Raw genomic sequence first — 19,707 nt, forward strand, 5'->3', positions numbered from 1 at the left:
CTTTTCGCTGCCTCTTTTTTTTTTTTTTTAAACAGTCCCACTGTAAGGACTATCCACTTAGCTTTGTATCCAAAGATGAAATTTGTAGGTGAAAGGAGTTAGCCTTCTTTACAGACTGGTTAATTTCAGGGTCGAAAATATCGAACGCTTCACAAATTTGCGTGTCATCCTTGTGCAGGGGCCATGCTAATCTTCTCTGTATCGTTCCAATTTTAGTATATGTGCTGCCGAAGCGAGCACATGTCATTACTCTTTAGCACTTTAAAGAGGTCCTTGACAGCAGATTTTACCAGATCAACATGTCCTTTGATTTCTTGACTGCTATTACTGTGAATGTTGATTGTGGATCAGAGTGAAATGAAATTGTTGATAATCTTTTCATTTCTCATCTATTGTGATATTTCCTGTTTGTCCAGGGCATAGAATACTTACCTTCTATTTCTACATTTTTGTTACTGTTATTCGTTTATGTACAAATTTTTAGTAAAGTCTTCCTCATTTAAAGTTAGTCTTCATGGGTTTTTTTTCCTCTCTACCCCTAGTCCTTTGAACAAGGAGGCTTTGCCTCACATACTTTGGACATGTTGCCAGGAGGTGCTGTTTCTTGGAGAGGGTCATGATGTAGGGAATGGTGGAGGGTCACCGAAGGAGAGTAAGACCCTCAACCAGGTGGACTGAAAACGTGACTGCTAGAATGGGCTCTTGTGTGTCAGGAAGTGTGAGGATGGCTCAGGATAGGACTCGGTTCAGATATTTTGTTCATAGGGTTGCAATGAGTTGTACTTGACTCAACAACACCACTAACACTAACAACACTACTACCACCAACCGCCTTACCCTTTATGTGTCATACTCACTGATCTTAAAGTAATTGCTCACTGAACACACATGCCATCTCTGCCCTGACTGAGTTTCTTAAGGGTTGTTGTTGTGATGAGCTGCCGAGTTGCCTGTGACTCATAGTGACCCTATGTACAACAGCCCTAAACCCTGCTCTATCCTGTGCCAATCTTACTGTCTCTGACACTGACCCCCCATTACCCCAGTCACTGAATGAATCCATCTCATTGAGGGTCTTCCTCTTTTGTGCTGTCCCTCCAACCTCCCATGCATGATGTCTCTCTCCAAGAACTTGTTTCACCTTGCTTGCTGCCTGTACAAAGTATGTCAGATGAAGCTTCAGAATCCTTGCCTCCAAGGAGCAGCCTGGTTTCACCCTCTCTAGGACAAACTTGTTTGTTCTCTTTGCTATCCATAGAATATTGATTACCCTTCTCCAACACCACAGTTTACAGGCATCAATTCTCCTCTATCATCCCTAATCATTGTCCAACTTTTTGATGCATAACAAGTAATTGCAAAGACTGTGACCTAGATCAGGTGCACCTTAGTCTCCAGACTGACATTGTTGCTCTTCAGTACTTTAGAGAGGTCTCTGACAGAAGACTTTCCAAATTTAATTTGTCTTTTAATTTCCCGGCTGCTGGTACCAAGAGTGTTGATTGTGGAGCCAAGCAAATTAAACTGTTAATAATCTCAATCTCTTCACCATCTATCATGATGATGTCAGTTGGCCCAGTGGTGAGAATTTTTTTCTTGATGTTTAGCTTAAATCCATATTGAAGACTGTAGTCCTTGACCTTCTGCAGCAAGCGCCAAAGAAAAGTGACCTGACAGAGTGCGGAAATTACTGAACAGTATCATTGATATCACATGCAAGTAAGATTCTGCTGAAGATTATCCCAAAAATGACTGGAACAGCACATCAGCAGAGAACTGCCAGATGTGCAGACTGGGTTTTGAAGAGGTTGTGGTACTAGGGATATTAGAGCTAATGTTAAATGGATCTTGGCTGAAAGCAGAGAGTGCTAGAGGAATGTCTGTGTTTCATTGACTGTGCAAAGGCTTTTGACTATGTGGATCACTACAAACTGTGGCTAAGTCTGAGATGAATGGGAATCCCAGAACACTTGATTGTGCTTATGCAAAACCTATACTTGGACCAGGAGGCAGTCGTCAGAACAGAGCAAGGAAACAGTGCATGGTTCAAAATTGGGAAGGCTGTACACCAGGAATGTGTCCTGTCTCCGTACCTTTTCAATCTAAATGCAAAACAGATTATCCAGGAGGCTAGGCTCTGTGAGAAGTGTGGCATCAGGATTGGAGGAAGACATCAACTATCTGCGTTATGTAGATGACACAACTTTGCTTGCTTCTTAAGGGTAGGGGATTTGTATTTCCTTTTTTGCTACGTTGTTGTGTACTGTAGAGTCGGAACCAACTCATAGCTGACCCTCCAGTGGATTTTCAGAAATAGTTTCTTACGTAGGAGATTTCCCATTCTTCTCCCGTGTAGTAGCTGGTGGATTTGAACTGCTTGTTTTTGGGATTGTAGTGCAGCTTCTTATCACTAGGCCACATGGCACCGTTATTTACCCCTATGCTGACCATATTTGTCACATGCATATGATACCTGAATGAAAGGTCTTCCTAGAATCTAGTGATAATGTTCTATATTATCCTGGCCCTTGCCCTCTTAGGTCTGAGGTTACTGGTTATTAAAATGATCTTTGTTTTAGTTAAAAGTACCACACAAAATATTACACAAATCTTATCATTTGGAGTTTACAAATGTGTAACCCAAACTTTTATCAAGATATAAGTATTACCCTGGAAAGTTCCTTCATGGCCCTTCTGAGTTAATCCCTTCACTGATTCCCACTTCCTCCTTGCTACTGGGATAGGATGGATAACCTCGGATGTTTTTCAGCATAAATTAGATTTGCTTATTTCAGAAGAACTTTGTATAAATGGAATCATGCTCTATGTTCCCTTTTTATAGAAAGCGTCTTTTATGATGTTACTGTTAAGCATTGTCGAGTCAAAACTGACCATAGTTGACCTTCCAGTAGGTTTTCAGAGGTAATAAATGACATGAGAAAGAGATTGCCTATCTTTTTCCTGCAAAGAAGCTGGTGGATTCAAACTGCATACCTTTGGTTTAGGAGTGCAGCTACTTACTACTAAACCATATTGGTTTGTCCCCTTTTATTGTTGAGTAGTGTTTTGTTGTATGCATATACCACAGTCTTTCTCTATTCTCTTGTTGATAAACATTTCAGTGTCTTCAAATTTTTGGCTGCCATGAATGAAACAACTTTCTTAGGGAAGAATTTTTGAAAATGTGTTTTATTTCTTTTGGGTAAATTGTCTTAAGAGAAGAATTGTGCGTTATTGAGAAGTTATCTATTTCCTATTTTTTATTCTGAAAAAAGAAATATTAGAAAATTTATATCTGAGAGAGAAAATCTCTGAGATAGGTCAGTCTCTGGGAGTGAAGGAAATATAAAAAGACTATGTATTTACTTTTTAAGTTGTTGCTAGTCCTTCTTCCTCCAAAGTGTTTACCTTTCCCATTTGCTAGAGTCTTAATGTATTTAATGTACCTCTTTGTTAATATGATGATTTTAGCTATATTATGGCTTCTGAATGAACTTTGTTTTATGCCCTCTTAAGAAGCGCTTTTGAATGAACTATATGGAGAAGAATGTGATATCACCATTGGAGAAAACACCTCAACAACCTTCCTTATGCAAATAACACAAACTTGCATGATGAAAGTGAAGACTCGAAGCACTTACATGGTCTACAAAAGGTCTTGAAAAAAAAAGGTCTTCAAAATCAGAGTGCAGCCCTCATGGATTGCATGTGAGTGTCTAGAAAACAGAAATCTTTCCAACTGGACCAGTAGACAGCAGCATCGTGATTAATGGAGAAAAGAAGAAAATTTTCAAGGATTTAATTTTACATGAATTCAAAATTAACAGCCATGTAAGCAACAGTAAAAAAAATAAAAAAGCCTTATTATAATGAACAAATCAAATCACCTGCCAAAGATATCTTTAAAGTGATTAAAGAGCAAGGATAACAGTTGAAAAACTAATACAAACCTAACTCAAAGCATGCTCTTTTCAGTTGTTCCGTATGCATGTGAAAGTTGTTCAGTGAATAAGGAAGATCTGAGAAGAATTGATGCCTCTGAATATACCATGGACTGTCAAAAGAAGAATAAAACTGTCTTAGAAGTGAAGTCAGGTGTTCCTTAAAGGGATCAATAGTGAAATTTTCTATCACTTTCTTTTCAGCATGTTATCTGGAAAAGAACATCTTGCTTGGAGAAATAGAGGGTCAGAAAAAGAGAAAGGACCTTCAGCAAAACGGAGTAACATGGTAGCTGCAAGAGTGAGCTTAAGCATGGCTAACATTGTGAGGATGGTGTAGGATTTGACAGTTTCCATATATTGTAAATGTTTTTGTTGTTATATGTCGTCAATTTGACTACAAGTCACAGAGACCCTGTGAACAACAGATCTGAACCTTGCCCTATCCTGTACCATCCTCAGCACATCTGACATGTTTGAGGCCATTGTTAATAGTCACTATGTCAACCCACCATATTCCATTCTATCTCTGACCCTCCACCTTGCCTACTCTGGTATCCTTTTCCAATGACTGACCCTACCTGATAACATTCTCAGAGTATGAGAGAAGACATTTCACTATCCTTGCCTTTGAGGAGCATGTGGGTTATACTTCCTTCAGGACAGACTTTTTTGGTAGTCCATGACATATTCAGTGCTCCTTTCCAGCATCACAATTCAAATGCATCAGTTCTTCTGTCATTTCTATTCTTTGTCCAAGTTCCAGATGCATAAGAAGTAATTAAAAATACCATGCTTTGGATCAGGCACACCTCTCTCTAATCCTTATTCCATATTCTTCTTCATGTAGTCCTTCTTCTTGAATGATTTTCTCAGTGTACAGATTGGATAGGTATGGAGTACGGATGCAACATTGATGCACACCTTTCCTGATTTTTAAACAATGCAGTGTTCCTTTGTTTTGGTTAAACAATAGCTTTTTGGCCTAGAAATAGATTTTGCACAATTAAGTGTTCTAGGAGTCCCTTTCTTCTCAGTGCTGTATATAGCATTATTACTCTAAGTCAGAGTTTTAGATATTGTCATATTTAAAAACAAGAGTTTTTGTAGCTTCTGTCTCAGTCATCAAGACTTGATCCAAGACTGTGCTGTAGTTAAGTAGTAAGTATACTTGTGTTATTGGAGATGATTACTATTTAGGAGCAATTATGTCATACTGAACTTGGAATTAATGAATCTTTGAGACTTTTTCCCCCCAGTTAGTTTCTGAGATCTTTTTCCTGTGCTTTGAAAAACTTCAAAAATCCTAAATGTAGATATTTTTATCTGTTCCTACTATAGTTGCTGAAAGTCAAGTGTACTTGAAACAATTGATGCAGAAGATCAAAGACTGTTGTTGTTAAGTTCCATTGAGTCACTTGCAACTCATAGCGACCCTGTGTACAAGAGCCCTAAATGCTGTTATATCCTGTGCCAACCTAGCCATCTCAAACACACTCATTCCCACCACTCCAGTCACAGAATCCATCCATCTCATCAAGGGTCTTCCTCTTCTGCACCACCCCTTCACTCTGCCAAACATGATGTCCCTCTCCAAGGACCAGTCCCTCCTTGCAACATGCCCAAAGTATGTCAGATGAAGCTTCAGAAACGTTGACTCCAAGGAGCATTCTGGCTTCCCCTTCTCCAGGACAAACCTGTTGTTCTCCTAGCTGTCCATGATATATTCAATACTCGTCTCCAGCACCACAACTCAAAGGCATCAATTCTCTTTCTTTTATCCCTATTCACTGTCCAGCTCTCTGATGCGTAGCACATAGTTGCAAAGACTATAGCCTGGATCAGGGTCAAAAACTACCGCCTTTAATATGAATTCTCTCTCAGCATCACCTAAACAGAATTCCTCAACACTAGACTAGTAGGCAGCATCATGATGCAGAAAAAATGAAAGTTGTCAATGAATTAATTTTACTTGAATCCACATGCAACACCTGTGGTAAAAGCAATCAAAGAATATAGTGCATTGGGAATTATCTGCTGTCAGCAGCCACTCAAGTGCTAAAACATAATGATGCCAATTTAAACAGTAACGTGTGCCTCATTAAGCCATGGTATTTTTCATTGCTTTGTGTACGTTTGAAAGCTGGGGGAAAATGAATGGCTTTGAGTTGTGGTATTCAAGAAGAGTACTGAATATTCCCATGGACTGCTAAAGGGACAAACAAGTCTATCTTGGAGAAAGTAAAAATGGCATGCTCCTTATTCTGTCTCTCATATGTTGGGGATCTTGTTAGGAGAAGATAATCTTTGGAATAGGACATCAGAGGTGGAGGTTCTTGGGAAAGATGAAGATCCCCGACAAGATGCATCGACACAGGGACTGTAACCATGACCTCAAGCATTTCAGAGAATAGTGAGGGTGAACGGGATAGGTAATGGTTCAGATCTGTTGTTCATAAGATCTCATTGAGTCATAGTCAACTTTATGATGCCAAACAACAAAAACAACCTTTTTATGTGTTTGGTTTCAGAAAACATATAATCTTGAATCTCACCATTTGAATTGGCCATCTGTTCTAATTATGTATTATCTACAGATTTGATGAATGCTATTGTAGATCTTATTCAGAGTACTTTGATGACATAAGTCTGTAGAGAGTTGTGATGCTAACCCGCAAGTGGCTTCTCTCTTGCGATTTGAATGGCCAGTCTTCTTCTGTATGGCTTTTGCCTCTGATAATCCACTGGAGGGTCAGCTATGAGTTGGTACTATGGCACACTACTGGAGACCTCTCTCTAGACTCTATGAGCAGTACAGAGCATTTAACTCGTCAACTTGTAAAATTATCTACCTCACATTTTCCCTTTTTCACCCTACTATCATTTAAGCTTCGTAAACACACACACACACATATATGTGTATGTGAGACATTTAGAACAGATCTTGAGGTATAGTTGGTGCTCAGAGAATGTTTTTGACTGACTGACTGATACAGATATGCATATAGATATGAGGATTGAGTTGGATGCCTTACTAAAGCAGCTTAAATTGTTTTCCAAGAATTAACTTTTATTGCAAAATGAGTCAACACGGTTTTTGGGTTTCTTGCAGAAAAGGAAGTGAATGAGCTGATGGAAGAGCTATTTGAAACGGTGAGTAGTGAACTTTAGGAGAAAATACTCCATAGTAAAAGCATGTTTTTCAACAGGCTCTGTCCTTTGGCTTGTGAGATTGTTCCTGTAGAGGGTGATCTCAATAAACTGCCCTTTTGGTACACCAGGAATAATTACAGCAATAGCAGAGTATTTGCAAACTAGGAAATGTCCACATATAAATTATTAGTCAAATTCCCTTGGAAACTTTGGATTACATCCCCAAATACCATTTAGTGTGTAATTAAAGATCACAGACTTCTTTTAGACTATTTCTGGAAAGTCTGTCTCTTTTCAGAAGATAGTTTTGTACAGGAGATTGGTCATTTTGAGTTAGCTATTGTACTGCTAGCTCATTGGTAGGCTGCTCAAATTCAGTGGGTGCTATATGGGAGAAAGATAGGCAGTCTCCTCCTGTGTAATTCAACATGTCTGAAAACCCATTGGAGGGTCAGCGATGAATTGGTTCTAATTTAATGACACATAACAAAAACGTGTTTAATCTTTACTATTTACAAAATTGTCTTACAGAGATTTTTCTTCCCCCTGGCATGGTCATCCTGTGTGGGCTTTGGGGAAGCCCAAATTGACAGCAGTTTTATTATAAGTTCTTTCTGGGTACCAGCATTCTTAAAGTGTTATCATCTGTGGTTTTACTTTTTCTTCTCGCCACTGGAGTGACTTTCATAAGTGTGCTCTCCAGGATAACCTTTTTCCGCTCCCCTTTGCTCTCAGTTCCAAGATGAGATGGGATTCTCCAAAGTGGAAGATGACAGCCAGGAGGAGAAGGATCGTGTGGTTGAGTCTCGGCCTAACTTTAATACTCCTCAAGTCCTTCGGTAGGGTGGTCAAAACCCTTGAGACAGAATGGAGGAAATGTGTGTTTCTGGGAAGATTTTCATAAATTGTAGTGGCAATTTTCCATCTTCAAGGAGCAGTTGTTACTGATAGAAGGGTACAGAGCCCTGTGGGGAAGTGGATGTCAAATGAACAAGTCTCCTTGCTATGGGGCAGTGCAGCTATAGACCCAGCTGTATCTGTTTGGGAAGGGAGAAAAAACAGTAGCTGGTATTCATAGCAACTTCTTCAGGAGAGTGGTTCTGGAGATGTGTGCAAAACATGGTGGCCAGCCACAGAAATATCCTGAGTTGTACTATCTAATATGTCCCTTTAGTTCTCCTTGTTTGCCATTAACATCTGGTAAATGTTTTTGAAGATTTTCAGTCCCCTGTTCATTTAATTGATCAAATCATGAACAACACATTGTAATACTCTGATGTCTTAAATATATTTGATCTTAGAAAGTTACCCTTTTTATGGCTGCATTGAGAAGGGAAAGACTTGCATTTATTCTTCTATTTTGGTAATATATTTGTATAACTCCATTGAATTTAAATTGTTATCCATTGTTGCAGTTTATCATAGTTGATGCTTGTCAAGGGTAGAGGGAACAATACAGTGTGTGCCAGTGGTGGAGTTCACATTCTTTCTTAGTCTTGTGTTTTAACTAATTAGATTACTTAACTAGAGATCTTGTTATTCATTCCAAAACTAGGCCTTCAGGGACCTTACAGTTTAGTAAAAAAGATGGAATAAGCTAACATTGTGTAAAAATCTGAAATAGCCACACTCCTTTGCAACAAATACCAAAATGCAATTACTAAAGAAATCTTGAGACTTTTAAATGTCAGTAGTTGACACACCTATTTCAAGCCATACTACATAGAACAAAATTCTGTTGAAGTACAAAGGGATCCATTTCTTCTGGGAATTTATTATAAATGGGATTTAATCTTCAAACATATTTTACTTCAACATTTTTCAGTTTGGAAATTATATGGATACTGTAGCATCCTTTTTCAAATTAATTTTGCTCCTATTTATGGACTTGTGCTGCTGCTTTTTGAATTGGAAATGCAGACATGATTTAATTTTGAGTATTCAAAACACTGTGAAGGAAGATAAGTCATCTGTCATCCTCTTATGTGTGCTCCTCACTAACTGTCCTCTTGAAATTGTTGCAGGCCTATTTTATTATCAAAAGAGCAATGTTCTGGTCTTTCCCCCCTCAGCTGTAGTTCTGATATCAGTAGTTTACAGTGATAGTAATACAGAGGATAGCCCCTTAATATGTTGTTTTGTTGTTATGTGCTGTTGAGTCATCTGTGACCCAGCCCTTATGTACAGCAGCTCCGAAGCATGCTCTGTCCTGAGTCAGTCTCACTGAGTCTCACACACCCACCGCCGATGCCCTAGCTACTCTATCAATGTAATCTTGTCCAGGGTCTTCCTCCACTGCACTCTCCCCCTACCCTTTCAAGCATGATGTCCTTTTCCATGGATCAATCTCTCCTGGCCACGTGCCCAAAGTATATGAGACGGAGCTTCAAAATCCTGGCCTCTGAGGAAAAACTTGGTTTTACCCTCCTCAGGACAGACCTTTCTTTACTTGATGGCCTGTAGTATGTTCAAGATTATTCTCCAGCACTACAACCCAAAGGCATTGATTCTTCTGTCATCTTTAGTCATTGTCCACCTCACTGATGCATAGCAAGTAATTGTGAAGACCACAGCCTGGATTAGGCACACCTTAGTTTCTAGACTGACATCGTTGCTTCTCAGTACACTGGAGAGATCCCTGACAGCATATTTTCCCAGTGTAGTTAGTTTTTTGATATATCTAAGTTTTTACTCTATACTCCCTCAATTTTCATTAAATAGATGGAAATATAATTTTCATCCCCAGAACCTCTTGAGAAAAGTTACTGTCATTTAACTGTTGCTACAGTATAGGAAACCCATTAAAATTGAGTAGATTCTGAGTCATAGTAAACTTTCGTCAGGTTTTCAAAGCTGTAAATCTTTGCAGGAGGATATTGCCCATTCAATGTAAGGATATATTACTTTCCTGGAGCATCTGGTGGATTGAAACAGCTCATTTGATTAGGTGCCTAACACATAAAGAACTGCACTGAACCTGGATATCACAATAGGTTGGGACATTGTCTTCTAACTAGAAGATCATTAGTTTAAACCCAGCAGCTGCTCTTTGGAAGAAAAATAATGAGTTTCTTCTTGTTAAGATTTATAGCTGTGGAAACCCAGTGGAAGTCTGCCATGAGTCTGTGCTGACTGAGTAGTGCTGGATGCAATACTGGAGATTACTTGAAGCAGGGAAACCTCCTTCTCGTAACTCTTGTTAAACCTCAACTTTGTTAAATCACTTCAGTGTTTTGTTCTACCTTTACCTTAGGACTAGCGTTTGAGATATTTGGATTCTTTCTTCAGCCTTAGGAACATTCTCTTTTGGGGAAAAGACTGGAAAGGATAAGATCAAGAAAGTCAGGGGAGTGAGTCACAGAGGTAAAAGAAAATATTTTCATGTGCTTGTTAGGTGCTGTCAGATCAAGCACGATTCGTAGCAACCAAGAATAGATCTGAACTTTGTCTTATCCTGTACCATCATCCTAATAATTTGTATTTGTGAGCCCATAGCTGCCGTCATTGTGTCAGTCCCTCTCATTGTGGGACTTCACCTCTGTATTTTCATGCTGAGTAGTGAGGAGATATTTGAATTAATTTCTGAGTTCTGTTCATCTAAACTATGTATTTTAGTATACTTCCTTCTTGTTTCATACTAAATTTGTTTGCTTTTTAAAGAAAGAATGGTTGAGTGACTTGAATGGATAGGGAGGTAGGGGAAAAAAACCTAGGCCTAGTGTGGGATTAATAGGTAAATTAAAAAAATTTGTTACTTTCAGAACATTCTATGGCATGATTAAGAATAAGCTCTTCCTTAATGTGGATACAGTATGATGCAAGAATGAAAAATTGATGCTTGCTCTGTGGTGTTTCTTATCCATGTCTGCTCCTAGATGTTAATTTCTCTATTTTTCTACTATTTAAGATTTTTGATAGGGTTCTCTGGTGGTGTAGCAGTAAGAAGCTGCACTACAATCCCAAAGGCATGCAGTTCCAATCCACCAGTTACTCTGCAGGAGAAGAGTGGAACATTCTCCTCCTGTGTGATCTACTGACTGACAACCCTCTGGAGAGTCAGTTAAGGGTTGCTTCCAACTCAGTGGCATACAGCATCATAGAACTGGGTAGTGAGCTCTGGTGATTTAATGATAAGGAATTATGCTGCCAGTGCAAAGGAATGTGGTTAGAATCCAAGCTTTGGAAGGATATTTAGAGAAGTCTAAAATTCTACTGCTAGCTGCAGGTGAAATTTGTTTTAAAAGTTGTTGTTGAAGATTATTTAAGCCTTCTCCTGCATTAGCAGGAATAAATTGTGTTTAGAAGCAGGAGAATGTTTGTATTCACTCATCTCCCTATTGTGGGTAGGTTTGAAGAACCACTGGCTAACTTGCTAAATGAACAACATCGTACAGTAAAGGAGTTACTTGAACAGGTGAAGATGAAGAAATCTTCAGCTAGACAGCAGCAGGAGGTAGAGAGGGTTAAACCCAAAAGTGAAAAAGTTCCTCAGACTCTGGTTCTAGACCTGGCACAAAGGAAGAGACTCCAACAGCAGATGCAGCAGGTAAGATTCTTGATAATATTGGATCATTCCATAGCCTGATTCTGTGCCCCAAATTAGTACTCTCTTTAAAAAATTTTTAAAGAATATGTTTTAATAATCATTGGGACCATAGACCAAAGAATCTTCACAGAAATTGGCACCATAAGAGTTCATTATGTCATCCTGGCATTGAATTGTATTTTTCACTGCCATAAGTAATACTTTGCTCTGCATAGTTTCTGCCCCTATAGTTTCAGGTTAACTTTCCTTTGATTCTATTCTTTTGCCTAGAGGAATCTAATTTGAGAAACTCTGGTAAGTTAACTGTGTGTTACTCTTAGTCATTCCAGAAAGGAAAATATGTATGATAAAGTTGCAGATGTTTTTGATCTTTCTCTGTTCTTGAAATAGCGCTATTTTAATGTCACTGTATTATTTTCTCTCTCTTGCCAGCATGTTCAGCTCTTGACGCAAGTTCACCTTCTCGCCAGCTCCAACCCTAATCTCAGTTCAGAGGCCAGTACCACGAGAGTATTTCTTGTAAGGATCTAAAGATACCTAATTCTAATAATTTGGATATAAAATTAGTGTGGCGAGTTACTTCTCAAGGTTACTCATGATAATCTACTTTTATTCTTTATTTGTGAATGTATTTGGAGGCTATGTCAGTCTTTCGGTGTGGTTTCCTATGTTTGCTAATAGAAGATAAGCCATTTATTCTGATGAAGAAGCAGACAGTGTATTCAGCTTTCTTAACACTGTCCCTTTCTTTGACTTTTTAAAAATTGGATCTTGACTTCCTCTTTAGATCTGTTCTGAGTTCTTAATTTTTCATACTACTATTCTTTTTATATGTTGAACTTATTGTTCGTCCATTCAGGTTAAGAGAGCCTAGTAAGTAAAGAGTTCTGTTCCTGAAAGTTGTTGTTGTTATGTGTCATTGAGTTGACTCTTAACTCCTAGTGACTCTGTACAGCAGCTCGGAACCCTGTTCTATCTTGAGCCAATTTCATTGTCTCTGATACACCTAACAACTGAGCATCAGGAAAAACATGAGCGTTCTCCTCTTATGCAGTAATTACAGCCTCTGACACCTACTGCTCTATTCTGACTCACATGCACATAATAGCAACAATGGCATTAAAATTCGTACCAGTATTTTGTGTATAGAATTAATTTTGCTCTTCATAGCTTGAATTATTTTGCTTTAAATGGGTATTTTTTAAAAAATTATGAAGTATGAAGAGCTATAAAAATTGGCTTTAGAATTTGTGGCAGATGATTATAATCCATAATTTTTGGTTAATTTACTTTAGAGTCTGAGTAGTTTACTTATCATTAATTCAAGATTCCTTGGTGGTAGAGTATTTTCACCTTCTCTTGTGTTTAGGAGGTTACGAAGTTTGCTTTATTCTAGATGTCAGAGAATCCCAAAGACTAGGGGAGGAGGGCTGTGCTAGATCATTCACCCAACACGCTAAGGAATACTCAATTTATCAATCAAACTTCAAAGAGTGAATGAAGAATCCAGACTAGAAGTATGGGAAAGCAAAATATTGAATTTTAACCTTAATGGAATCAAAATTTTCTGGGGCCATGGAAGCTGAGTAAACTCTGGAAACTATTGTCCTGAAAAGAATTTTAAACCTTGAATATAACAGGTATATCTTCTCAAAAAGTTTTAAAACCGAACAAGTTTAGCTTAAGTCATAAAGAATGTCTGCCTTGAGCATTTGTTTTTTTACAGTATATTTATATGAGATCAGATAAACAATAGCAACTCCAAGGATTAGATAGAAATTCTTTTTTTTTAAAAAAAATATTTTATTATTTTTTGTGTGTGTGTACCATCAAATTGGATCTGATTGGTACTGGAGGAGATTGCCTCTCCTTCTCCAGCAGAGCATCTGGTGGGTTTGAACTGTGTAGAAATTATTTATTCTTTTGAACTGTGTAGAAATTCTTAGAGACTGTGAATTTTATAGTATTGAGGAGAAATAATTCAGAAAAGTAGAGAGAATGAGGAAAGAGTTACAGTCAGTGTCACTGGTTTGTAGAAATAGTAATTGCTGAATTGGCATGTTTTCTGTATATATTGTCACAAAAATCCCATAATGAGTAGGTGTCATAAGCCATCTCTGAATATCTGAGGACTTGGCAAAAGAGCAGTCTTAATTGTGAAATACTGTATGATATTTTTACCTGTTTTTGTTCACTAACAGGACAGTTTCTTACTCATGCGTCCTTTGTGTCTTGTTTTTCCCAGAAAGAGCTGGGAACCTTTGCTCAAAGCTCAATCGCCCTTCACCATCAGTTCAACCCCAAATTTCAGACCTTATTTCAACCGTGTAACCTGATGGGAGCTATGCAGCTTATTGAAGACTTCAGTGCACATGTCAGCATTGACTGGAGCCCTCGAAAAACTGTCAAGAAGCCTGGTAGGGGACAGATGTGTCAACTTGAAGTTTTTATTTATAGTGAGAGGTGAAAGTTTAACCTAAATAATTTCTTAGGAATGGAAGAACCAAGCAGGATATTTGCACTTTCACCTTTATATCTTCTATCTTACCTTTTTATACATTGTCTGAGTTCTAGATTTACAAAACAATATTTGCATTTATGTAAGGGGCTAGGGTAGTGATCATCAATCAGGTCAGTTATGTGAGTATAGGCACAGGACCAACACATAAAATTGGGTAGATAGATCATAAATATAAGTATTAGGACTTAGATCAAGATGAACTTGTTGTTAGGTTCTGTCGAGTTGAGTACGATGTATACTGACCCTATGAACAAAAGATCTGAATTATATTCTGTCCTGTGCTATCCTTACACTTCCTGGTACACAAGAGCCCATTGCAGAGTCACCATGTCAGTCCACTTGGTCGAGGGTCTTCCTCTGCTTTGCTGACCCTCCACCCTTCCCAGTATCATGTCCTTCTCCAAGGAATAACCCCTCCTAGCAACATGCCCAAAGTAAGTGAGGCGAAGCCTCATCTTTCTTACCTCCAAACAGCACTCTGGCTCCACTCCCTCCAAAGGCATAGCTGTTTGTTCTCTTGACCGTTCATGGGATATTCAGTGCTCTTCTCCAACACTTCTCTACAGCTCAAGGGTATCAGTTCTTCTGTCATCCTTATTCATTGTCCAGCTCTCAGATGCATTGCAAGTAAGAAATATCCTGGCCTGAATCAGACACGCCTAAGTCCTCAAACTGATATCATTACTCTTCGGTAATTTGGAGAGGTCCCTAACTGCAGACTTTCCCAGTGCAGTGCATCTGTTTATTTCCTGACTGCTGGTACCAAGGGTGTTAACTGTAGATCCAAGCAAGATGAAGCTGTTGAGAGTTTAGTCTCTTCTTCATCTATCATGACTCTGCCTGTCGGTCTGGAGGTAAGAATCATCGTCTTCTTGACATTGAGATGCAATCCATACCAGAGGCTGCATTCTTTGATCTTCTACAACGAGTGCTTCAAATCCTCCTCACAAGATGAACTAGGGTATGGTAAAAAGAGAACTCAGATGGTAAAACACTTTGTCAATATCTGTACTTCTTTTCTTTTAGCCATTTTGAATGACATGTGGTTTTGACAGTTAGGCACACATTAGTGATGTTGTACCTTTATCTTGTTCAGTGTTGTAGTTCAGTTTTGCTTCTATCTTGTATTGCTTTAGTATTTTTATTTTTAGATTAATTTTTTTAATTGTTATTTTAACAAAAGTTTACAGAAAACTTGGATTTCCATTCATTGTTTGTTGTACATTTTCCTCCTTACCCACCCCCCTAGTTTGCTTTTCTGTTTGAAAAAAAATTCTTTCAGTGTTGCACAGTTTCCTACCCCCACCCGCTAGTCCACTTTGCTATGCATCTCTTATTCTGGACTGTTGTTATGCAGATAATACCTAATCATACATTCCTTTTAAACAGTTCTTTCCCTCATCTGTTTCAATGCAGTATGCATTATTTATCACCCAACTCCCATGTCAGTCCTGTTTTATAACAGTGCCATTATGCAATATTTGTCCATTTGTGACTCAGATATTTCACTCAGCATAGTGTCCTCCAGGGTCACCCATTTGTATATTTCATGAGTTCATTGTTTTTTCAATTTTTTATAGTATTCCATTATGTGAATATAACCATAGCTTCTCTATCCATACATTTGTTGATGGGCACTTGGATTGTTTCCATCTCTTTCCTATTGTGAACAATGAATCTGTTTGTGTGACAGTTCAGATTTCTTTAGGATATATTCCCAGTAGTGGAATTGCTGGGTCAAATGGTATTTCTATTTCCAATTTTTTTAGAAAGTGCCATACTGCCTTCCATAGTGGTTGCACCATGTTACATTCCCACCAACAGTGAATAAGGGTTCCCGTTTCTCTACAAACCTCATCAGTATTTTTTTGTTTGCAGCTTTAGTATTTTTTGAGAAAAATTTTAATTGTTATTCTCATAAACTAGATATTTGTTTTTTATTTGTTTCCTGGCTTAGTAAAATAAGTTGAGATTTTTACTATATGTTTAATGGCCATTTATTTGGATTTTGTTTTAATCCCCTGACTCTCTGCTGGTGCTGAACTGCTAACTAAAGGACCAGTGACTTGATGGCATAGCTGCTCCACTGGGGGAAGGTCTGGGAGATTGCTTCTTTAAAAACTACAGCCTTGGAAACCCTAGGGGCCAGTTCTGCTCTATCCTATACAGTCACTCTGAGTCGGAATCACCTTGATAACAACTGGCCTGTTAGGATTTCAGACTTTTTTTCTAATTAAATGCAAGCGTGTTCTGTAATAGATACTCATCTCAAATTATTTTAATATCTTCATTTTGATAATGAAAACTTAGTTTACTAACATCAAACCTTAGTGACAACTTAAATATTTATTTGTCCTTTGGTTTTCCCCTGGGAATGACAAATGAAAACAAACCTCTCTGGAGGTAGAGAGCTAGAGGCAGCAGTGTGTGCCTCTGGAATGCAGGGTTCCCTGGAAATGACAGGCTAAGGCAGGGAGACAGAAGAGGATGCACTCAATTGTCTCATTCCTTTTATGGCTATTTTTTCCTAGACTCAGGAAGAATCTGAGGAATTTATTGACAGTTAGGTAAGAATAAAATAAAGTAAAATTTGTAATACCAGATATGTAAGGGGGAATAAGAAGGCAGAATCTGAAAGAAACAAAACATTGTTGATCATTTATTCTTCAAGAGGTTTTTGGGGATATATTAAAGACTTTAAAGGGTGAAGGAAGTAAAGGGGTTTTTTAGCATGTAGTGGATGTACATATATGAAATACTTTGTAAGTATTTATGATATTAATGAATATGTTAAGTATTCCACTGGAATTCCATTGGAAAGATGTAAAATCACTGACATTCAATGAGACTCCCTTTCTGGATGTTTTAGGTTGAGAAAGACTGGAAATCTTTTATGGGGAGGAATAGTAGCAAGGAACCATGTTATAGTATTTCTAACTGAATGCAAAAACTCGAGAAACTTTTTAAAATCCTCTTTTGTTCTAGAATTATATTTATCATAGACTATTTTCTTAACAGCTTATGAATTTCCATGTTTGCCAAAACAAGTGGCTTGGATCCTGGCAACAAGCAAAGTTTTCATGTATCCAGAGCTGCTTCCATTATGTTCCCTGCAGGCAAAGGAACCTGAGGATAAGAGCTTCTTCACCAAGGCAGAGGACAAGTAGGTCTACAGTGGTGGGGTGTGGGGGAGAAGCGCAAAATATTTCTGGGATAAAGAGTTTATTTTGAAGGGTTTGAGGAGAAATACTCTTCAAGTTGCAGCTGACTCACAGGTGTTTCAGTAGATTTTCAGAGACACTAAATTGAATGGCAGGAGATTTCCCATTTCAACTAGATGACCAGAGCTAGGAAAGCCAAATGGTGCTCTTTTTTGGGATGACACATTGTTTTGAAACATTTTATTTTTTGTTTTCTATCTTAGTGTAAAACTGATCTCACACTGTTATAAAAAATTTTCTATTTTTTAAAATTTTGCCTATTGTCTTACCATAATACAATGACTGTTTTTTTACATAATTCTGATAAATCTTTGTATTTTTCATATAATTTTGTCAGGTTAAGTAAACTTTTCTTCTTTGCCCCATACCCCCTAGCTTAACATATTATTGGGATAGTTTTTCTATCCTGTAACATTATTCCTGTTTTTGGCTATACTGACTTCTAAAGTAATATCTAATGACCTTATTGTATTCTTTTTATTACCCATGTGTTTTTTGTTTTGTTCTGTAAGTGATGCTTCAAGCCTTTTTTTCTATAGAGGTTTTATATTGTTGTTGTTAAGTGCTGTCGAGTCGTAGGCAACTCATAGTGACCCTATGAACGGAAGACCTGGACACTTCTATAACTTTCGTCCTTTCTCCAGGTTCATATGTAGAGGTTTTATATGCTGTTGTTGTTGTTATGTGCCGTTGAGTCACTTGTGACTCATAGTGACCCTATGTACAACAGCCCTAAACTCTGCTCTGTCCTGTGCCAATTGCACTGTTTCCGATTCACCCATCCCGATTACCCCAGTCACTGACTCAATCCACCTCAGAGGGCCTTCCTCTCCTGCGCTGTCCCTCCATCCTACCAAGCATGATGTCCCTCCCCAAGGACTGGCCCCTCCTTACAACATGTGCAAAGTATGTTAGATGAAGGCTCAAAATCCTTGCCTCCAAGGATTTAGCTGGTTTAACCCTCTCCAGGATGAATCTGTTTTCTTATCCATGGTACCCTTAATACTCTTCTCCAGCACCACAGCTCAAAGGCATCAATTCTCCTTCTATCCTCCTTAAGTCACTATCCAACTCTCTGATGCATAACAAGTGATAGCAAAGACCATGGCCTGTATCAGATGCACCTTAGTCTCCAGAGAGACACCATTGCTCTTCAGAACTTTGGAAAGGTCCCAAACAGCAGACTTTCCTATCACAATACGTCTTTTAATTTCCTGGCTACTGGTGCCAAGAGTGTTGACTGTGAAGCCAAGCAAACTAAAGCTGTGAAACAATGTCAATCTCTTCACCATCAATCCTGAAGCTGCCAAATACTCATATGCAAATTCAAGCTGAGCTGAGGAAAATAAAACCGGATCCACAGGAACCAAAATATAACTTTTAAGTCTATCCCACTTGAATTTCAGAACCATTTCAGGAACAGGTTTGAGGCCTTGAACACTAATGAGCTAAGACCAGATGAGTTGTGGGAGGATATCAAGGGTATCATCCAGGAAGAGTGCAAATGGTCATTGTAAAAACTGAAGAGGAAGAAAAGACCAAAATGGATGTCAGAAGAGACTCTGAATATTGCACTGGAGTATAGAGAAGCCAAAGCAGAAGGAAGAATTCAAGATACTGAAGAGTTGAATAGAAGATTTCAAAAGGCAGCGTGGGATGACAAAGTAAGATATTACAGTGAAATGGGCAGGGAGTTGGAATCAGAAAATCAAAGAGGCCTAACTCGCTCAGCATTTCTTAAGCCCAAGGAGCTAAAGAACAAATTCTAACCTCGAATTGCTATAATCAAGGATGCTTTAGGCAGAGTATTAAACAGTCCAGGAAGTATTAAAAGAAGATGGAAAGAATATACTGAGTCACTGTATCAAAAGGAATTGGCAGACACAGAAGAATTTCATGAAACAACATATGAACAAGAGCCTATGGTGATGAAGAAGTTCAGGCTGCTTTGAAGGAAATAGCAAAAAATAAGGCCCAAGGAATAGATGGTACACCAGTTGACATATTTCAGCTAACAGTTGCTACCCTGGGTGTGCTCACCAGGTTGTGCCAAGAAATCTGGAGAACAACCACTTGGCCAACTGACTGGAAGAGATTTATATTTGTTCTCATTCCAAAGAAAGGTGACCCAATAGAGTGTGGAAACTATAGAACAATATCATTGATTTCACATGTGAGCAAGATTCTACTGAAGATTATCTAAAAACGACTGGAACAGCACATCAGCAGATAACTGCCAGAAGTCCAGGCTGGGTTTAGAAGGGGTCGTGGTACTAGGGGCATTGTAGCTGATGTTAGATGGATCTTAGCTGAAAGCAGAGAATA

The 19,707-nt window shown here is 38.4% G+C and overlaps 1 protein-coding gene across 2 annotated transcripts in view; it reads left to right on the forward strand.

Annotated features, from left to right (window-relative positions):
• The window catches only part of GON4L (gon-4-like (C. elegans)), a 138,380-nt gene that overhangs the window by 89,731 nt on the left and 28,942 nt on the right, over positions 1-19,707 (forward strand). For both annotated transcript variants that reach the window (XM_006895782.1, XM_006895781.1), the window contains 6 exons: positions 7,054-7,094; positions 7,830-7,933; positions 11,442-11,640; positions 12,073-12,159; positions 13,886-14,057; positions 17,180-17,324. In XM_006895782.1, coding sequence (XP_006895844.1) covers positions 7,054-7,094; positions 7,830-7,933; positions 11,442-11,640; positions 12,073-12,159; positions 13,886-14,057; positions 17,180-17,324 — 748 coding nt within the window. The remainder of the gene's footprint in view (positions 1-7,053; positions 7,095-7,829; positions 7,934-11,441; positions 11,641-12,072; positions 12,160-13,885; positions 14,058-17,179; positions 17,325-19,707) is intronic.

This window comes from Elephantulus edwardii, unplaced genomic scaffold, assembly GCF_000299155.1.
Source record: "Elephantulus edwardii isolate Elephantulus edwardi_28Jun2011 unplaced genomic scaffold, EleEdw1.0 scaffold00176, whole genome shotgun sequence".
NCBI lineage: Eukaryota > Metazoa > Chordata > Mammalia > Macroscelidea > Macroscelididae > Elephantulus > Elephantulus edwardii.